The sequence below is a fragment of the Magallana gigas genome, chromosome 4 (genome assembly GCF_963853765.1).
Source record: "Magallana gigas chromosome 4, xbMagGiga1.1, whole genome shotgun sequence".
NCBI classification, from domain to species: domain Eukaryota; kingdom Metazoa; phylum Mollusca; class Bivalvia; order Ostreida; family Ostreidae; genus Magallana; species Magallana gigas.
In genome coordinates this window covers 2,099,322-2,117,801 of record NC_088856.1, presented here as the reverse complement: position 1 = coordinate 2,117,801, position 18,480 = coordinate 2,099,322, and the positions used below count along the sequence as shown (strand labels likewise).

At 30.4% G+C, this 18,480-nt stretch overlaps 2 protein-coding genes across 2 annotated transcripts; both read right to left on the bottom strand.

Moving 5' to 3' along the window:
• Positions 1–808: 808 nt before the first annotated feature.
• On the bottom strand, positions 809–7,210 carry LOC136274700 (uncharacterized). Its single transcript, XM_066082183.1, has 7 exons — positions 6,959–7,210; positions 6,043–6,285; positions 5,769–5,951; positions 3,998–4,192; positions 2,104–2,286; positions 1,290–1,485; positions 809–827 (listed from the first exon to the last, which is right to left on the bottom strand). The coding sequence occupies exons 2-7, from the start codon at positions 6,104–6,106 to the stop codon at positions 809–811; spliced, it is 840 nt and encodes a 279-aa protein (XP_065938255.1). The 5' UTR covers positions 6,107–6,285; positions 6,959–7,210.
• Positions 7,211–14,788: 7,578 nt separating this feature from the next.
• LOC136274342 (tyrosine-protein phosphatase non-receptor type 7-like) lies at positions 14,789–18,472 on the bottom strand. Its single transcript, XM_066080895.1, has 6 exons — positions 18,437–18,472; positions 18,112–18,212; positions 17,774–17,893; positions 16,497–16,642; positions 16,080–16,215; positions 14,789–15,452 (listed from the first exon to the last, which is right to left on the bottom strand). The coding sequence occupies exons 2-6, from the start codon at positions 18,139–18,141 to the stop codon at positions 15,369–15,371; spliced, it is 516 nt and encodes a 171-aa protein (XP_065936967.1). The 5' UTR covers positions 18,142–18,212; positions 18,437–18,472; the 3' UTR covers positions 14,789–15,368.
• Between the last annotated feature and the right edge of the window lie 8 nt (positions 18,473–18,480).

The following is an 18,480-nucleotide window of genomic DNA, read 5'->3' as shown; positions in this document are numbered from 1 at the left end:
AGCGAAACTACTTTCTTTGTCAATTAAAGTTGATTTGTCACAGGTTTCATTAAAAAAAAACTCGAGTTTTTCCTTTAACAACAATTGAATATATTTAAATCAAAAAATGATCAACGACACAAACAATGAAAATTGATCACATATATAAAAAATATCAAGAAACCTGTAGATATTTTCAATGAAGCCATTTCAAGCTTACAACTTTTCCCCTCAAATCTTTCTTTGCAGCCATCACAGGATCCTGTCTGTTGGTCGCATATCAAATTGAGACAGTTAACTGGACAGTTAAGATGGCAAAACTCTCCATAGTACGTCTCTTGGCATTGAATACACACCCCAGTGATAGAATCACAAGACCGACACTTCTGTGGACATTTTGCACAGCTTGGTCCGTAATGATTTGTAGGACATACTGTAATCAAAAAGATTTAATTTAGCTATATTTACATTTTCCAGTGTCTTTGCCTGTGATAACACTACGTATCGATTTTGTACTATATAACCCATAATACAAATGACCCCAAATCGATGCGCCAGCAGGGTTTGCTTATTTATATTAAAATATTTAATCGTACGATTGCTTAAAATTATATAAATATAAGTAATAAGGAATCATTCTTTGAATATTATGAGGTGATAATTCTGTTCGAGAAAAAACTAGAGTTTTGATTACAAATATGTGCAGTGTAAATTTTGCAAGATTTTTCTGACAATATTAAAATAAATTACAAATTTTAAATTTCAAGAGAACATTACAATCTTATACTCAATCCTGATATTGAAAGGACAATTTTACCAGCAATTACAATCAAAATGTTAGAGTAAACCTAAAAGAAATTAAGATTTGCAAATAAAAGATCATTTATACAATGGATCACTTCGTAAATATATTGAAGAAAAACAGAATTGAGCAATTTTTGTTAATCTAACCAGTTTATATGTTTAATACGTATGAAAGAGACAAGTGGTTTTGAATATTTACAAAATTCAAGTGACCTTATATATACTATAATTAATTGTGGGTGGGTGTGTGGGTGTGTGTGTGTGTGTGTGTGTGTGTTAATTTCAAATGAGTGTATCATTACCAAAAACAATTAACTGGTTACCTTATGAATTCTTCATCAAGTTTCCTTTTTACTTTTTATACTTTTAAATTATTTCAAACTTCCTATGCAATTATATTAAAATATATATCTATTTCCACGAAGTGTTTAGAACAAGTATCCTATAATGAAATGAATAATATCAGGAAAAAAAATAAAACATGGTAAAATTGATTAAACTTATACTTGCTTATTGGAATAAATTCAAATAATCGCAAAGAGTCTTCATCCATCTTTTTTAAAACTATTGTATCTCCACGCATTTCCTTGTCACATTCTAATGCTGTGTGATTTTGTATTATTCCAGGCAAACTGAAACGTTTACACAATGTCGTCAAATTTAACTCTGCGTCTCCAGTTGTAATGTGTACTTCAAATGTCCCTATGATGAAAGCAAGTACATTGTAGTATGTTTAAGAAATATATATACAAGTAGTACTTATGTAATTATGTTTTATAAAGATATGTTTGTTATTTACATGTTATTCACATCGCCATACTTTTCTTAATAATCTGAAATATTATATCTATATTTGGGTTTAAAATAGATTAAAACAGAGCAAACATAACATAAACTGCATTAAGTTACAATGTTTGAGATAAGACTTTTAAACATTATCATTTCGTTTATCATAATAGAATATGTAAAGTTATTTCAATGTAAATGAAACTTATGAAAACATAATTGTTGCTTTTAATTAGAAAAAAATGTCTTTCAAAAATGTCTTTAATGTTATAGGAATATGTTTTAATTGATATCAACAAAGAATATATGCTACTAAATATACTAAATATACAAATTGAGTATACTATTTTACTTAATTCTGAAACATCTTCATTTAGGTAAAATGAAAGAACTTTTTCGTCATCTTTATTCAATGAAACTGTTCACAATACAAATATTACCAAAATTATTAACAAATATATCAATAATATTCGAGATATGTAACGATAAGATATCATATTGAAAAGAAGTTGACAAATATTTAATAAGAAATACCTCCCCTTATAGAAATAAGAAACCATTTCATCAGATATGTTGCATCAAGTATTAGAATCCACGAAGCATTAGTTCTCTCTTCTGAACTGTAGAATGTATCTAAATTGTTATCCAAAGCTTTTGATTTTGTATCCACCGAGTCAGAGACATTCCAAATAGTTGTCTGGTTTATTTGGGAAACTCCTAATGGTAGGAAAAGGACAAAAACGTTGAATGTTCTATTATATATATTATATTCAAAATTGATCACAGGTAGATATAATGACTAATTAGGGGGGTTCAGATATCATCTTAAACATAAATAAAATTCACTTCTAAAGAACCTGAGAGCTGAAAATGTGACAATTTCCTAAGAAAATGCAATAAATACAACATCAGGTTTTGCAAACTAGTATTCCTGTATACAGGCTCAAGTGCTATACACTGGGTTGTGAAGGACCAATATTAGATATGAACGTTTTAAGCAATAAATATAATCTATATCATATATGAATTATTTAAAAATTATTTAATTATTTAATTTAAAAAATTACAAATCATAGTTTACTTTTTTTTAAAAAAATATTAGGATTACCCATTTCCACTTAAAAGTTTGACCATATGCAACTTCTGCATTGAGTTGTAAGTGTTTAATTTTTTTTCCTTTTCATCTATCAAAAAACGATGTAGCTGTAATTCTGATAAAATGGAATTTTTTAAAATTCTTACTCACTACTGAATCGGAATGTTAGTAAAGTGTGGCACTTGTATGTATATCATCCAATTACCTAAGCCAGGAAAGAATTTAAACAATGAGAGATTGAATACTATTAACATGTACGCGCAGTACAGATGTTTGACCCATTGCTATATTGATCATGGAAAAATAAAGCGCAAGTTCATTGTGCCGCCATAAATAAACTTTCTTTTGCTTGTTTTTTCGACAGAATACAAAGGAATGGAGACGTGTAATAGCTTTTTCGATTTACACCACGTAACATCCCCATTTTTAGCAAAGCACTACTGGAGCTTCAAGGAATACTGGTATGCTGCAAAAGATTATTTTGACGAATCTTTAGGTTAAGCTCGTTCTATTTCCCGCACACTGGTTCTTAGATTTTGCTTCATTTGGCAACGCTCGATATACACGCAAGATAATTTACGCCATTTCGGGCTTATCATAGATCAAACCCTCAAGAAGCTCAAAACATTTTCTCATAACATTTTTTAATAATAAAATATCTCGCATTTTAGTGCAATATAGCATTGAATGATTTATTTTTGACGTCGTCGTGTCAATAACTGCCGGCAGGTGAGCAGACAAATTGAATAACGCGCGTTAGCGTGTTATGATAATTTGTCTGCTCATCTGACGGCAGTTATTGACACGACGACGTCAAAAATAAATCATTTAATGCTTATATTTACATTCCCCTACTGAAGAAATCAATTGTTTACTTAAATAAATCGATATAAAGTGCAGATCACGGAAGGAGTAAATTAGCAACAGCAAGAACAGCTGATTTGTAAAACTGGTTTAAACTGGTTATTACAGAGACTGTTGAGATGAGAGCGACGAGCATGAAAATATAATCCATATGAAATAACTATCGAAATGTTGGTTTTAACAATAAAGCCATTTTTTTTTTGAATAATTATAAAACATGGTGTTTTGACAACATTTATGAAATACATTTTTTAACCGATAACATAGAAATCACTGTTTGAGAACTACTTATGTAAATTACTTGTAAATCCATACGCAGTGAATAGGTGTTGCATTTAGAGGCATTTAAACATCACGGAATTTAATGGAATGACAGTAGAATGTAGATATATATGATTAAATCAATATCGAAACAGTTCAGAAAGCAATGCAATTTTCATCAAGGTACACAGACTTGCTTATTCATACCTATGATTTCAACTTCATATATCTGCATCGGGTTTTTCTCCAAGGACGTGATTAACACTTTATGTCCATATTTGAACTCCGAGTTGCTGCATGTTATTATTTTCTTCATAATCTGTGCATTATCTTTAGGTTTAGAGATGTTTGCACAACTAACATATTCACTTTCTGTATCTTTAACTGTAATTCTATAGGTACCTGCATGAAAAAATGCAATAATAATCACTGATCGTATGTCTCAATAGATTGCGATCGTCATGCGTATCACTTAAAGCTAGTGATGAATGACTTTTAACACTAAGATTTTCTTCATATAAATGAGACTAGGTTTGAACTAAAATTGAATTAAGAGATGTACATTTTCTTTCCCTCGCATAACTAAAATCTTGGATAATTTCTCTTTCCAAGCACTGGTGTTCGTTATAATTTGATATAATATTTTGTTGAATCATTAGATACATTATGACTTGTTTATAAATTATATTACCTGTTTTCCTGATATCATAATAAAATTCAAAAGAGAATTCTGAATTCTTTACATTAATTTTCTAATACACGTTATGCACTAAACCAAAATGAATCAAGATTTTTTAAAACATTTAATCAATTGCTTTTGTTACATACATTTTAAAGATATTATCGATGCGCATTTAAAGAAAGACTATCAGAAATAACCAAATAAACATGGTTTCAGTTTTTAAACTAAGCACCTAAGTATAAAAGTTTTAATATTGTTCGTATGTCGTTTTGATGAAGGAGTCCTGATGTTAAAATAGAATGGAAGGAGTAGCAAATTCAACGATCTTTGTTTATTTTAATAAAACATATATTCTTAGATAAGCACAAAACGTTAACAAATATAATTCAAATTATTAAGGTAGCTCCATACTCGTAAAATTCTCTGAGGAAAGTTGAAAAACCGAACTGATTTCGACTTAATAGACTTAAATGCCATCAACTGTAAGAAAAAATATACATGTCATCACACTTTTTGAGATGCCAGATAAACATAAACTAAAGCATATTTTAGCATTAGAAAAATGTATTTTTTTTTGTTAAAAGTAAAATCTCGTAGGCAGAAATTTGTTTTTCTTGTTTAATTTTAATGTCAACTTTATCAGAAAACTAAAATTACAAAAATATTTTAAAATTAATCGTTGGAATAAGAAAAACTATAGCATTTAGACATACAACTGAGAGAAAAGTCAGAAAAAGAGTTATTTCCCCTTTGCATAGATAAAATATATAAAAATTTGGAACTTTAGTATAAAATTAAGTGCGAAAATATCTTGAACCTACCAATAATTCTAATTACATCCATGTGATTATATTCACATAAAATAAATAAAACTATCTTGCACAATTTTTAAAGAATTCAAAGTTTTACAAAAAAGTGTGACATCACAGAACACTGGATCTACTTTAATTCTCATATATATTTTTACACTATCCTAACACGCTCTTTGGGTTTTAATAGTGCAGCGTGAATGAAAAAAAAAGATATGTTCAATCATTTATATAGGCATACTATGACAAGTATATCCATAAAAAAAACAGGATTCAATCGTAGTTCAAATAAACAAAAATCGCGTGTCATAAAATTGCCATTTATTTTTTATTTGTTTTTAAATACTAAAACATTTTCTATGACCTGTTAATTATTTAAAACTCATTACGAAAAAAATGCGCATGGTTGTGTCAGTTGTGTGTAACAGCATGAATTAATAAACAAAGACGTGTACCTTAAAAATAAAAATAATAAACCATTATTTACCTGCTCTAATGCTCACATATATCCAAATAATTCTGATTGATTTATCTATTTTCATTAACCATTGACTGTTTTCTTCAGCTGTCAGAGAGAATGTGTCCATGTCACCATCACAACCAAGAAACGCCTCATACGAACCATTTGTAGAGGTCTGGTATGCCCTCTTTTTGACAAAGGCTGTTGTTTCTAGAATTTTTATATAAAAAAGATACAAAGATTAACAGTATAGTATACCATTTTACGACTGAACAAACAAAGTTGATGAAAAGTACATTACCTAGTTTGAAAATAGTTAGTACCATAAAAGATAACCAGAAACTTTTCGCACAAGCATTAGACATTCTCGTTGTTGATTAGTATGGAAATGAATACGTTAATATCAAAAATATGTTTTCAAGTGCTTTACTTCCTCTAATATTGCAAAATATATTTCATCGCCTTTCCCATTTTCTGTGAAGACTTTTTATAGTTTTTCCATCCGCCTCGGGGATGTCATGTCCTATTTTCGCGAATGTATTTCCTGAAACATTACATTAAAAATGTAGTTCACGATGTTTTAGCATTGTGATTTTTATTCGTTATTTGTATAGAATATTTAGATCAAAATGTTTCTACATGTAAGAATAAATAAAATATAAAAAATACAATCAAAAAGTATTAATTATGTAAACATTGTTTAAAATGCAAACAGCGCAGCTGTAATGATCAACTGAAGGGTTCTAACAAAATTGTATTTCTGCCTAAAAAAACGCATATTTTTTGGGGCTTGATGTATGCCGGGAAACAATTGCATCGGGTCAAAATAAACAAGACTAGTATGATCTTCGTTTGCTTCATAAAAATCTTAATATTATCTCTGCTTTAACATTATGTATTAAAACATGACTATAAAAAATTGACCATAACAGTATACAGGCAATATGAACAAAGCAAAAATAAAACCAAAAAAAAAAAAACAAACAAACAAACAAACAAAAACAAACCGTTTTTTATTATATTAAATACTAACATGAACAAATAGTGATAGTTACGAAAACCAGTTTGTGCCATGTTTGAAACAGTATCATTTTCTTGAGCAAGCAAAATTAACTTACGGTACGCATGTGTTTTTGTTGTAGTCATTGAGTAATGATACATTGTAGCACATAAAACATACTAACGACAATGACATGTAATGCATTCTATCTACTCACCTGTGTCTCTCTTTTAATTACATCGCTGCAATATCTTGATTCTTTGCAGATCTGCGTCCCAATCAATGTTCATTATATGTTTTATTCCACTTTCCATCTAAATAATAACTGAACACTGGACAGAGTCCCGTTTGTAATAACTTAAAGAAATGCGAATGTTTTCAAAACTCTTAAGATTAAAAGTTTCTTTTTGAAGTTTCTTGATTTGATTACCTTGTGACACATCTGTGTTTCGAGCGATATACATGTATATCGAGTTTCAGTTTGCTTTGTATATTTGCACATTATTACTGAATTGCAACTGGAATACACTTGAGACATCAGTGAGACATCAATAAAGTTTAACCCCATTTCCTTTTGATGGCCGCTATATTATTATATGGTGCCGCCAGATTTATTTTAAAAAATTTAAATGGTACTCATATAATATAATTCATTCTCGGAATACAATTATATGTTCTATTTTAATTTGCAATGAAGAATTTTGTGACACTTTTACAGTTATAATAACACTCACATTGAGGTTTACCTTGAACTTATTTAAATTTAAGGTTCATTTTTTACCTTTGTTTTTTTCTGATCTTACAAAATCATTATATTATTCTATTTCATCAGAATCAAAATTTTAAAAAAGGACATTATTAAATAACTTACTAATTTATTCATGAAAAACAGCCGAAAAGAACCATTATTTATAATTAAAGATGTCATATATGATAAATTGTAATTGCTGTTAAATAACATAATGCTAATCAGCTTTTCTTGCCCAAATAGCTTTTAGACAACCCAGTTCTGCATTTGGTTTTTTATTTTGCTCTTTAATTTAAATTTATGTAGATTATTCAAAACTGGTGATAAGTCTTCAAGATGATGTTAGAAATGTATACTAATTCAGACGTCTTGTATTGCATTTAACATCATGTAGTAATAACTCATTACAGATGGTCCTTAAAGCATGAATAAATGGATTTGAGTCTGAAACAATTACTCTCATTCTATCCAGTCATTTTTTGTAGAGTTTCCTGGCTTAGTCGATTGGTCGAATATTCGTTGATTAATTTGAATGTGTTGTCTTTTAAAATCAAATAATGCTATTTTAAAGTACACTTTATCCTTATCTCAATTAAGCATTGAATGCTTATTTTTTAATATCGTCGGTTCTATAAAACACCAGGACTTGCAGACAAATTGAATACCGTGCATTAGCGTTAGCTGTATATTAATTTGGTGTGTTCCCGTTTTGCACACATTTGAGAATTCGGTGCAAAAAATAGATGTGAATTATGTTTTAATAACAATTCAAGTTTAATTTTTACCTGAAATTTACCTGTATCATTCAAATGCATTTCAAAGAACGGTTCGGTGTATTATGTACATGTAACCTACTCATGCACCTTCGGAATTTGAAGTTTACTTAAAATGCTTTATATATTGATTTTACAATTTTTCGCCTTTCGAGTTATCAAACTTTTTTAATTATTTTATTATCAAGAAGTAGAGAGTGCTCTATTAGGTCACGTAATGTTGGTGTCAACATTTGACCAATGAAATTCAACGCGGGAATTCTATCGACTCTCTTTGTTTAGAAAGACGCGCTAATCCACTTTCTTTCAGGACGCCGCACGGGTAACACCTTTGAATACTTATTCTGTTCCTTCGGACCATTTCTTTAAAAATTCACCACTTACCCTCCACCTTTGCAGTGTTAAATTTTTTTTATATTATTTTCTTTATTTTTCATATTTTTTCTTCTCATTCCATGCATGTATCTTATTGTAGATTAACATGGCGTTTTCAGACCACAAGGAATTTCACGATATTACGTAACCAATTATCGATTTCAGTTTCTCAATTTAGACAATTAATAAAATTCATATTTGTATATGATTATTTAATACTATTCAGATTATATTAAAATAATATTATAATATATATTACAATTATTAAAATACTATTATAATTACATCATATTAGGATCAAAAGCAGAATTGTGCATAATTCAATTAAATTTCAATTGTAGTATTACGTAATATTATTTTATATTATTTTTCGTAATGTGTTACAATGCTATGTAACAATTAAAGTCACGCTGGTGGCAAAGATCAACCATGTCTTGTTTTGTTTTTATACATTGTATCATGTATCTTAAGATGGAGGTGATGGTCATACGTCAAGTAAAATACATCAGTTATAGCCCCTTCGTATGGAAATCAATTATGGGTATATTAAGAGTAATGTTTTAAAAAATCTTAATTCATTAAAATGTTGGTTTTAAATTCATTTTGATGATACAGTATTATTGTTATATTCAGGTACTAAAATACTCCAATTACAAGCTACTTGCTATTATGAATTTAAATTTTGTTAAAAACTTAAAACTGGAAACTTACAGTTCAAGTTAAAAACATCAGAATATTTCCAGAACGGGATGCACAGAAACGGGTTGACTAATTGACACCATGGCGGAAAGTGAAGGACCACCGGGCAGATACTTCGAATATGACAACTGCATGCAAATGGATAATAATGCATAATCTAGCGTGTTTTAATTTCATACTTTTTATACGACGACAGAATGGTTGTAAACCATTACCAATTTAATTTACAGTTTTTTATCTTTTGTAAACATTACTGATTAATGAACAAATTATTGTATTCTACGTCTATATGGATAAATGATGTATGCATAAAATGGGAAAGTTTAATGGGACCCCCCTCTACCTCGATATTGTTTTTCAAAACAGTCTTTTATCTAAAATTCTTATTTGAAACAGTAATAGAAAAAATATTGAAAATTGACCTAAAGAACCAAATTTAGAGAGAGGAGAGAGACACTAAATACTCATTCACTGGTTAATAAATACCAAAAAAAAAACCCACCATATTTTCATATTCAGCTGCAACAAACAGGAGTATTAGGCCACGTACATGTATATATTATCCATTTAAGTCTGGCTTTTCATCCCTGCCCTCTCCTGTAAATATCAAACAATGCAGTTTGTTTAAAATTTCAACTTTAAAAATAAGTTAAACATTAAAGATTTAAGATTTTATATATAATATAGAAATCGCACAATTATCTGTACAGGGTCTTTCGTATGCAATCGAATCAAAGATAGCAAACCCCCTCGAGGGCCCCTCGATGTATGCAAATAACGTTCTATTTTCACTTCATTCAAACGTATGTTTTGTGGCAAATATTTAAGTTTTTAAGCAATTCTATGAAGAATTCACGTAAATTGTTAAAGTGTTGATTCATTACCTACATCTGTGTCGTCCCTCTTCGATTCATTGTTAGATCCAGCATTCTGCACGCGCTACTTTATATTCGGCTATTTCCGTATCCTTTCCCGAATAGTAATTAGCGATGGCTGCATAGATGGTCAGTTCAAACAAACGATCGATTTATCGCATGGATATGTTTATTTACAACAGACTGTGTTGGCTGCTATTTGCAGAATATGCATGACTGGTTGTTATCTGCTCATTGACGGCATAAAATTGTGTTCTTAAAATTACCGCCGCCGACAGTTCATATTGCTTTATGCGAATGAAAGGCAATAGAGCCAAAATTCTATCGTAAAATATGAAACATGAAAATTTTGTTGAACTATTTTTAACCATTACCAATTTAATTTAGAGTTTTTTGTCTTTCAAGATTAATAAATGCATCATATACTGAAAAAAAACCCAATAAATCATTGTAATTAAATATTCTATATGCATTTTAGAAAACTACTGTCTTGCAAGATTACTTGCATGTCAAACAACAACCTTTACCCCAAATGCAAGGTCAAACATTGCAAATTTGTATTTATGTACAATGTTTATATTTTAGAATTCAATATCTTCTATATCAGGCTTAAGGTGAATTACATTGTAAAGTAATGAAATACAATACCATTACTTCATGCATTTGGGCTTTAAATTACCATTACCATTACTCAATTTTGTTGACGTAATGCATTACATTACCATTACATGAGAAAATGTAAAGGTAGGAGTTTATAGTCTTGCTCGCAAAGTACATTGATTTGCACGACTTCTACATATTACCCCCTGGCGAGACCCGTACAATTCATGGCATCCTCAACTCCATGGGGAGAATACATGCAGAGCTGCCAAATTACGGTGCTAATGCTTTACATTCACATTAGCAGCTCGTCTTTTGTGCCAGGTACTAATTTTAACCCCTGGGTGGGGAGAGTGCACTAGGAGAGTAAAGTAGCTTGCCCAATGCACCAATGTTAACGCGAGAGCGACAAACCAAGCTCAAACCCGGGGCTACCTTGTCCAACCCAATCGATGCTATCAAATGTACCAACACCTCTACACAAAAAGGTAAAGGTAAAATAATGTATTACCATTACCATTACTTCGTGAAATATTAAGTCTAATATAAAACACACTTTTTCATATCTATAGGTTAATGTTCATGCATTATCAAGTTTAAATTTAAGGAATCATTCAAGATTGATGTTGCACCTTGTGATGATCAAAGTTTCATCCTGTCGGTTTGAAATTTACCTAGCTATATTAAATTAACGTTCTACAGGAGCAGGTGAAACTTGGAATGAACGATACTGTTTGAAAATCTTTATGTTAGAATACATTAAGTGTTCATGCAATTATTAATAAAAGAAACAAATAATTCTTGTATTTTCTATCAGTGCACCAACACCTAATATGTAACACAGAAATTCATAGAGAGAGAGAGAGAGAGAGAGAGAGAGAGAGAGAGAGAGAGAGAGAGAGAGAGAGAGAGAGAGAGAGAGAGAGAGAGAGAGAGAGAATTATGTTAAAATGGGTTTAATATTAGTGATTTTTAAGCTTACAGAGATCATGTTTAGACAGTGTCAGTGTATTTGTTTGCTTTAAAAGGAGCATGTTTGTCCTCTATTTTATTTGAACGCAGTCATTTGAAGAGGGTCGGGGTGTTTAGCACTTTTAAAAACAAAAGATTGTTTCGATACGGAGATTATATCCTGAGGGTATTGTGTGTTGTTGACACTTTCTTCACTGTAAAGAATTAATTGAATGCACAACTAATTGGAGTAAACTTTCCAAACGATTTCAAACTCGTAATAACAAGACTCTTAAAATGATATTGGATTGTGTTGTTATTGCTAATAACATTGGCAATTTCAAAATGGATTTTAAAAAATAATAATACAATTGAAATATTTTAATCTTAAGAAGTATTTCTATATTTTTAAAAATAGTTTTCAATCAAATGCAATTTCAGTTATACAATTAATTATGATTTTAAGAATGGACATGTATAAACAATTATTGTGATGCAAAGCAATGCCTTGTAATGCCAGCATTAGAATATATTTCCGAAAGTAATGCATAACATTACCATTTCTTGTAATGCTAAATTTGTAGCATTACACAGCATTAGCATTACTTTGAAAACATGTTGTAACAAAATTATGTTACACTATTTGAATTCATTGGTTAAAGAAAACGATGTGTGTGCTGTATGAAACGTTTATTTTATTATCGTTAAGAAAGCTTTCATTTGACCTCAAACTAATGAACTACTTACTCAAAATGAGGATCTAGGTACATAAAAGTATTATGCTTATTTTTTTAAAAATGGTGCATCTACAAAACATTTGTTTGTTTTGCATGCTGCGCTTTTGATACTCAAATGAGATACTTCAACGATAGTTAACATATTTATCTTATTTTTAAAAAAAAAATTCAAATATCTTCATTTGTTTTTTGGTAATAGTTAAATAATTTGCATTCTCAGATACTACTCTATTTCAGAAATCGAGAATGCGGACGGAAAAATGTGATAGGTATGAAGCTTTGTAATTGAAATGTATCAATTGGTGATATTAAGGAAGTTTTTGGTCGTTGTTTAGATTTATTCATCAGGTTTCCTGGAATATATATAACCTATTCAATTGTAATGATTGTTTGTGGTTTTTTAAAGTTTAACATGTATTAATTTTGTTTAAAAATATTCCAACGAAGTTTTATTTATTTACCAAACCTGCGGCTAAAATCATGGTTTTATGGACGTGAAAATATATTATACAAAGCACATTTGACGTTACTCTTTGGGAATGTGTCAGAGCTTCAGATAAACGAGTAATATCTATTTAGTAAAATACACTTATCATTATATCCAAAGTCATATCAGAAACAGAAAAAAAACTAGACACGATCTCGTTGCGAGCAACGAGTGGGTCTTCCGCCCGATTTTTGAATAGATTAGATCAAACTTATCAATTCAAAGATAAAACCATAGATCTAAGCGAAAAATAGTATAAAAAAATTTGCGGCACTCGAGGCTTGAACCCGGGTCGCCTTGGCCATGTCCACGACTCTATCGACTGGGCTACTCGGACTCCGCTTCATAACTTTGACGCTTAATTTCTCCAGAATGTCTTGATCGATTCTAAAACAAATTACATATTCTGAATCAGTAACAGGGTCACTATAAGGTGTAAAAATAAAAAAAAAAAATTAAAAAATAAAAAAGTCGAAAAATTGAATTTTTCAAATTTCCTTCCGGTGACGACCGGAAGTGACGGCGGACATTCTCTTGACCGAGGTGCACCAGAAAAACGTTAGATCTATCATCTCTAAAAATTTCAGCCTTTTATCTTTACTCGTTTTTGAAAAACCCGAAAGACAAAATTGAAATTTAAAATTGTAAACGGACGATAACGTCTGACCGGAAGTGTTTTTAAAAAAAAAAAATTATCAGCTTTAGATAAAAAAAAGTCAATATTAAAAATTTGAGCGAAATCGACCGAGCCATCTCCGAGAAATCGTCTGCACAAAATCGGTAAGAAAAAAAAAGAATAATAAGAAAAGTGAAAAAGAAACAATACAATAATAGAAGGGTCTTCCGCTGAAGACGGAAGACCCTAATATTCTTAGAGTGCATTTATATAAATGAATTTTCTACAGGTCTTTGCCAAATATTGCGCTTTTATAAAGTGATACAAAAGTTTCTCACTAAATATAAGTGAACCAAGTTCACAAAACACTTACACAGTAGTTTAAAGAAATGGTATTTGAAATCTTTTGTAAATGTATGATAAAGCCAGGTATCAATTACATGTTAAGGAGATTCATAAGGAATTCCTAATTCAACTTTTTTAGTATTAAGTGGTGTTCATTTTATAATTTTCTTATGCATAATCATTCTTGTCGTGCTTGCAAATCTTAATATATGTGCATTATTTGCAGTAAAGGTTTATCAGAAGTGTTTAAAAGTATGAAGCATATTAATGGCAATACTTGTATGAATTGGGGAAAAAACCTTTGCTGCGACTTAGGTGTACTAAAAATGGAAATATGCAGGGATTTTTAAAGAGCGGGTTAGACAGTGAAATTGCTTTTAAATATGCTGATATGTCAAAACTTTTCATTCACTTAAATAATAACATTAATACTAAGCGCAGCGAGAGGCAGGCGAAGCCCGCCTTACAAAGCAAGGATTAATTGTAACACGTATAAATAAGAAAATCAGTGACAAGTGAGAATTGAACCAGGGGTACTATAGGCTAAAAACTTTTCTTAACGACCTGGGCGCAGCTTCATTGCCGCCTTTTTGTTTTTAAAAAATAAGTTGGATCATTGATTGGCTGGCACTTATCGATGTTTATTGCACCTATACTTAGTTAAAAACGTTCCAATGTTTTAATTAAAGGTAATTTAAAATTAAAAGTAAATAAATCGAAACCGTTATCTGATCGAAAATAAATACATTAAGATCAAGGGATACCAAGTAAATTTTTCAATTGTATAACCGCTGTAGTTAACATATGAATTAAATTGATATACAATAAATGAAAAAATTAAAAACAATCGAAATCATGTAACTCTCTTCAGCTATTTCCAAAGAAAAAAGTTTTTTGTTTTACGTATGAAACATGATGTCATTATGTAGACTGAACACCCAACGTTATAGTTTAACTTTAACTAATGATATTTTAGAAAACAGGTGGATCGTACTATATGTGTTTCAAAAAATAAAAATCTACTCAACGGTCTAGACCAATGTTAGATCAATTTTACGGTATCAATTGGATGACGTATTGTGCATTAAATTACATGACATAATTGAACGATGCAAAAACATGTTGTTAAAGATGACATTAAATTTAGACATGCTTTACCTAAATCGTTTGACAAAAAATCCTTTTTGACATTGTATATACATGTAGTAGTCATTTATTGAAACCTTATTCGCAATAAAACAATTAAAACAAAACAATTGGCAAAAAATATGGCAGCAATATTATCTTCTGTAGAGTTGTTAACAAACGTTGGAATACATATTCTTTTAATCTTTAATCGTTTTTTCGTTTGTAAAATCACTACCATTCCTGTGTATGTCAAAGATAAACAGATTTATCCGACGTCGTAGTTGATCCGTCCATCATAACACAGCTAGACAGCTTTGTTGACCAATAGTGTTAGTGAATCCCTCAACAACAGCGTCGTGAAGAAAGACGTACTGTTCCTGAAATTGATACATGTGCCGTCATAGTTATTAATTTATGAAATTGAAAATAATATCAAGACAGTATAATAGCGAATCTATGGTAACTGTAGATGATGCACATGTACCTGTCACTGGGATGTTAAAAATTACATAAAATAATTGCTTGTTTAAGTAATTTCACTGCTGGGTTTTTATTTAGATTATAAATCATTCAAGTAGCTCCTTACATCAATGTTTTAAATTTTTATGACACTACTTCACACTGGCGATTTGAATGTTTTGCGAAACAATTATTTTGCACAGTGGTTAAAATATTGGGCTTGTGTATTGAAGATCACAAGTTAAAATCTGCTTAAAACTGTTGTTAATATTTTTATCTTTGAATTTAATTAAAGAAATTCTTGTTTGTATCTCTCTATCTTTGTATATTTAATTTATATACTTCTTATCTGTCGTTTTCTGATTATTTGAAAAATTATCTTAAAGTACATATATAGTGAGCCACCTTAAGTCACCTTAACAACAATTTTTTTTACCTAAAACCTGTATGATACCGTCTTACATAATATTCATATATTCCATAAAGAAGATTCTATAAAAAAGGGAATTAACCTAATAGAATTTTCAAAATGTAAGGAACCGTACGTATGTCTGAATGGATTTCCCTCTTTGATGTCGAAGTGAAATGACGTATCCCTTGACGTCAACAGTTTGCTCAACAGCGGCCTCTTCCAGAAGATAATCGATGGCGATAAATGTACCGGTTCTACCAATTCCAGCGCTTAAAATACATAAATCAAATGTAATCACTGCATGAAACATCAATAGTTTTGTCTAAAATATTAGATAAAGCTTTAGAGCCAGTTAGAAATATTTTGCTATCATCGAGCTTGATTTGAAAAAAAAAATCACAATAAATGTAGGTCATTCTTGTGAGTTTTTAACTTTTTAAGCTATGCCTATTTAATGATGAAGAATAATTCAGGCAATCACTTTTTAGGACAGTCTCCATATCATATTGACATTCAATATAAATCAAAGTTTAAAAAGGTGCAGATGTACCTGCAGTGAACAATTTTTGGTCCATCTGAAGACGTTAGGCCACTCCTTACGAGCTCCCGGAAGCTGATCAATGACGTCACATCTTCTGGGACGGAGTTGTCAGGCCAGGCCGTAAAGTGGAATTGTGTCACTTTCTTCACTTCCTCCTATGGTATGTCGCATTTGCAAATATGAAAAGTTAATATACACAACAATATCAAAGCAACCATTAATAAATTTTCAGTGTTTCTATAAGGTTTGTTACTAACTGATTTCGGACAAATATCAGATTGAAGCAGACGGGGAGACGAATTAGCAAACCTAATTAGTGTTTTGTTCGCCAGAGGATCCATGTAAAAGTTGGCTAACAGCTCGTTCATTCTTACTTTCAAATTCCCATTCAAACCTCAGTTTCAACTACTAAATAGTCTAAGAATCTCCACTCTTGGTCACTTTCAACGGTTTTTTGTAATATTTACCAAAAAAAAAATTTTTTCTCCGCAGATGTTTGAGCAAATCTCGACTCGCCGTCTTAAGCCACGGTCATTTTTGTACGATTTTCTAGCATTTGGCCGTGATTTTATGCGAGTAAACTATTGTAAGAGATTGAACTTTGATATGACCTTTTATCACCAATCACAGTTTACACAAAAATGATGTTTACTGTTGATGCAGCAACAGCGAACTACGTGTCGAATTAAAACAAGTTAAAACGTGACGTAAGAAAAGGCGCGTGGATATTCAACTTAACGGTTACTTTGTGTTCAAATAGTCATGAATAAGAGAGAGTTATGCTAACTTCGGGCCTTGTCTTGAGACAATGATCTCGACGCCTTAAATTTATTCTGCCACAGACACAAAAAATGACATTATTTCAAAAGGCAACTACTCTAATTTTAAAGAAATTTAAAAAACAAAATAAAAAGTACTGATAAATGCGGACATGATTTCTGTATCATGACGTGATAAGAAGATCTAGGCAAAGCGTCTGCCATATCACCAAATATAAATCCTTACCAGCAAAACATTGAAATGAACTTGGAAGTTACGTGTCATATTTAAACCAATGGAAATGTGACATTTCAGTCCGAGGAAAAACAATATCATTATATTATACTGAGAAAAAATATTGTGGTTGTCTTTTCTCGATTGGAATATGTTTAAGATATCAAGCAGGTATAAGTTTGTTTTCTTTTACTGTCTTACATATTTATTATACATATAAATTGTAAATTGTTCATATTAGATAAAGGAATTTAAAGTTTTTTACGATATCAAATAAGAGGGAAAATACAGACCTGGTACTTTACCGCCAGACACCGCACTGTGTACGAGTCAAACACATCCATACCGTCCAATTCAATGGTATATGAACCAATATCTAGCTCTGTATCTGGCCAGTACTTCAAACATTTCATCTATGAAACACAACCAAATATGAGTGTCAAGGTAAAACCGATAAGAACATCATAGACAAAGTATAACGTAACGACTGAGGAAAATAAAAACAAAATTTATTTTTGTAAATGTTTATCATACGTCAGTTTTATATTGAGGCAAGTTTTTCCATATAGATTAGTCAGATATTTAATAGAGAATATTTTAAATATTTTCAAAATTTTGACTAAGAAGTTACCTTATCTCCTTCATACAAATTTGTAAGCATAACGATTCTTGTGCAGTCGTTTTGCCAAACAATTCCCCAAAAATCTTCTAACGTTCTTTGATTAAAAGGACCTGTAAAATACTTTGCTGTTGGGTATTTTTGAAAAAGGAAAACATTTTGATTAAAAGAATTCTCACATAGTTGGCTATTTATTTTAATTTTGTAAACAATAGAAATGCATTTTTGGTCGGTGTATCGTTTTGCTTATTGAGTGAATTAAGGACTCCTTTTATAGATCAAATAAAAAAAATCAGTTTTATCTATACGAAATTATGATTAACAACATATGTATTACCTTGTGCAGCAATATATGCCTTTTCTTTTCCAAATCCCTATAGA

Coding starts and splice junctions, on each gene's coding strand:
- LOC136274342 (XM_066080895.1), bottom strand. CDS start 18,141: ATGCTTACAAATTTGTATGAAGGAGATAAG. Junction 16,643..17,773: donor GTCTGGCGGTAAAGTACCAG/GTCTGTATTTTC, acceptor GACATACCATAG/GAGGAAGTGAAGAAAGTGAC. Junction 15,453..16,079: donor GGAAATCCATTCAGACATAC/GTACGGTTCCTT, acceptor TATCAATTTCAG/GAACAGTACGTCTTTCTTCA.
- LOC136274700 (XM_066082183.1), bottom strand. CDS start 6,106: ATGTCTAATGCTTGTGCGAAAAGTTTCTGGTTATCTTTTATGGTACTA. Junction 5,952..6,042: donor ACTAACTATTTTCAAACTAG/GTAATGTACTTT, acceptor TAAAAATTCTAG/AAACAACAGCCTTTGTCAAA. Junction 2,287..3,997: donor ATATGAAGTTGAAATCATAG/GTATGAATAAGC, acceptor TCCTACCATTAG/GAGTTTCCCAAATAAACCAG.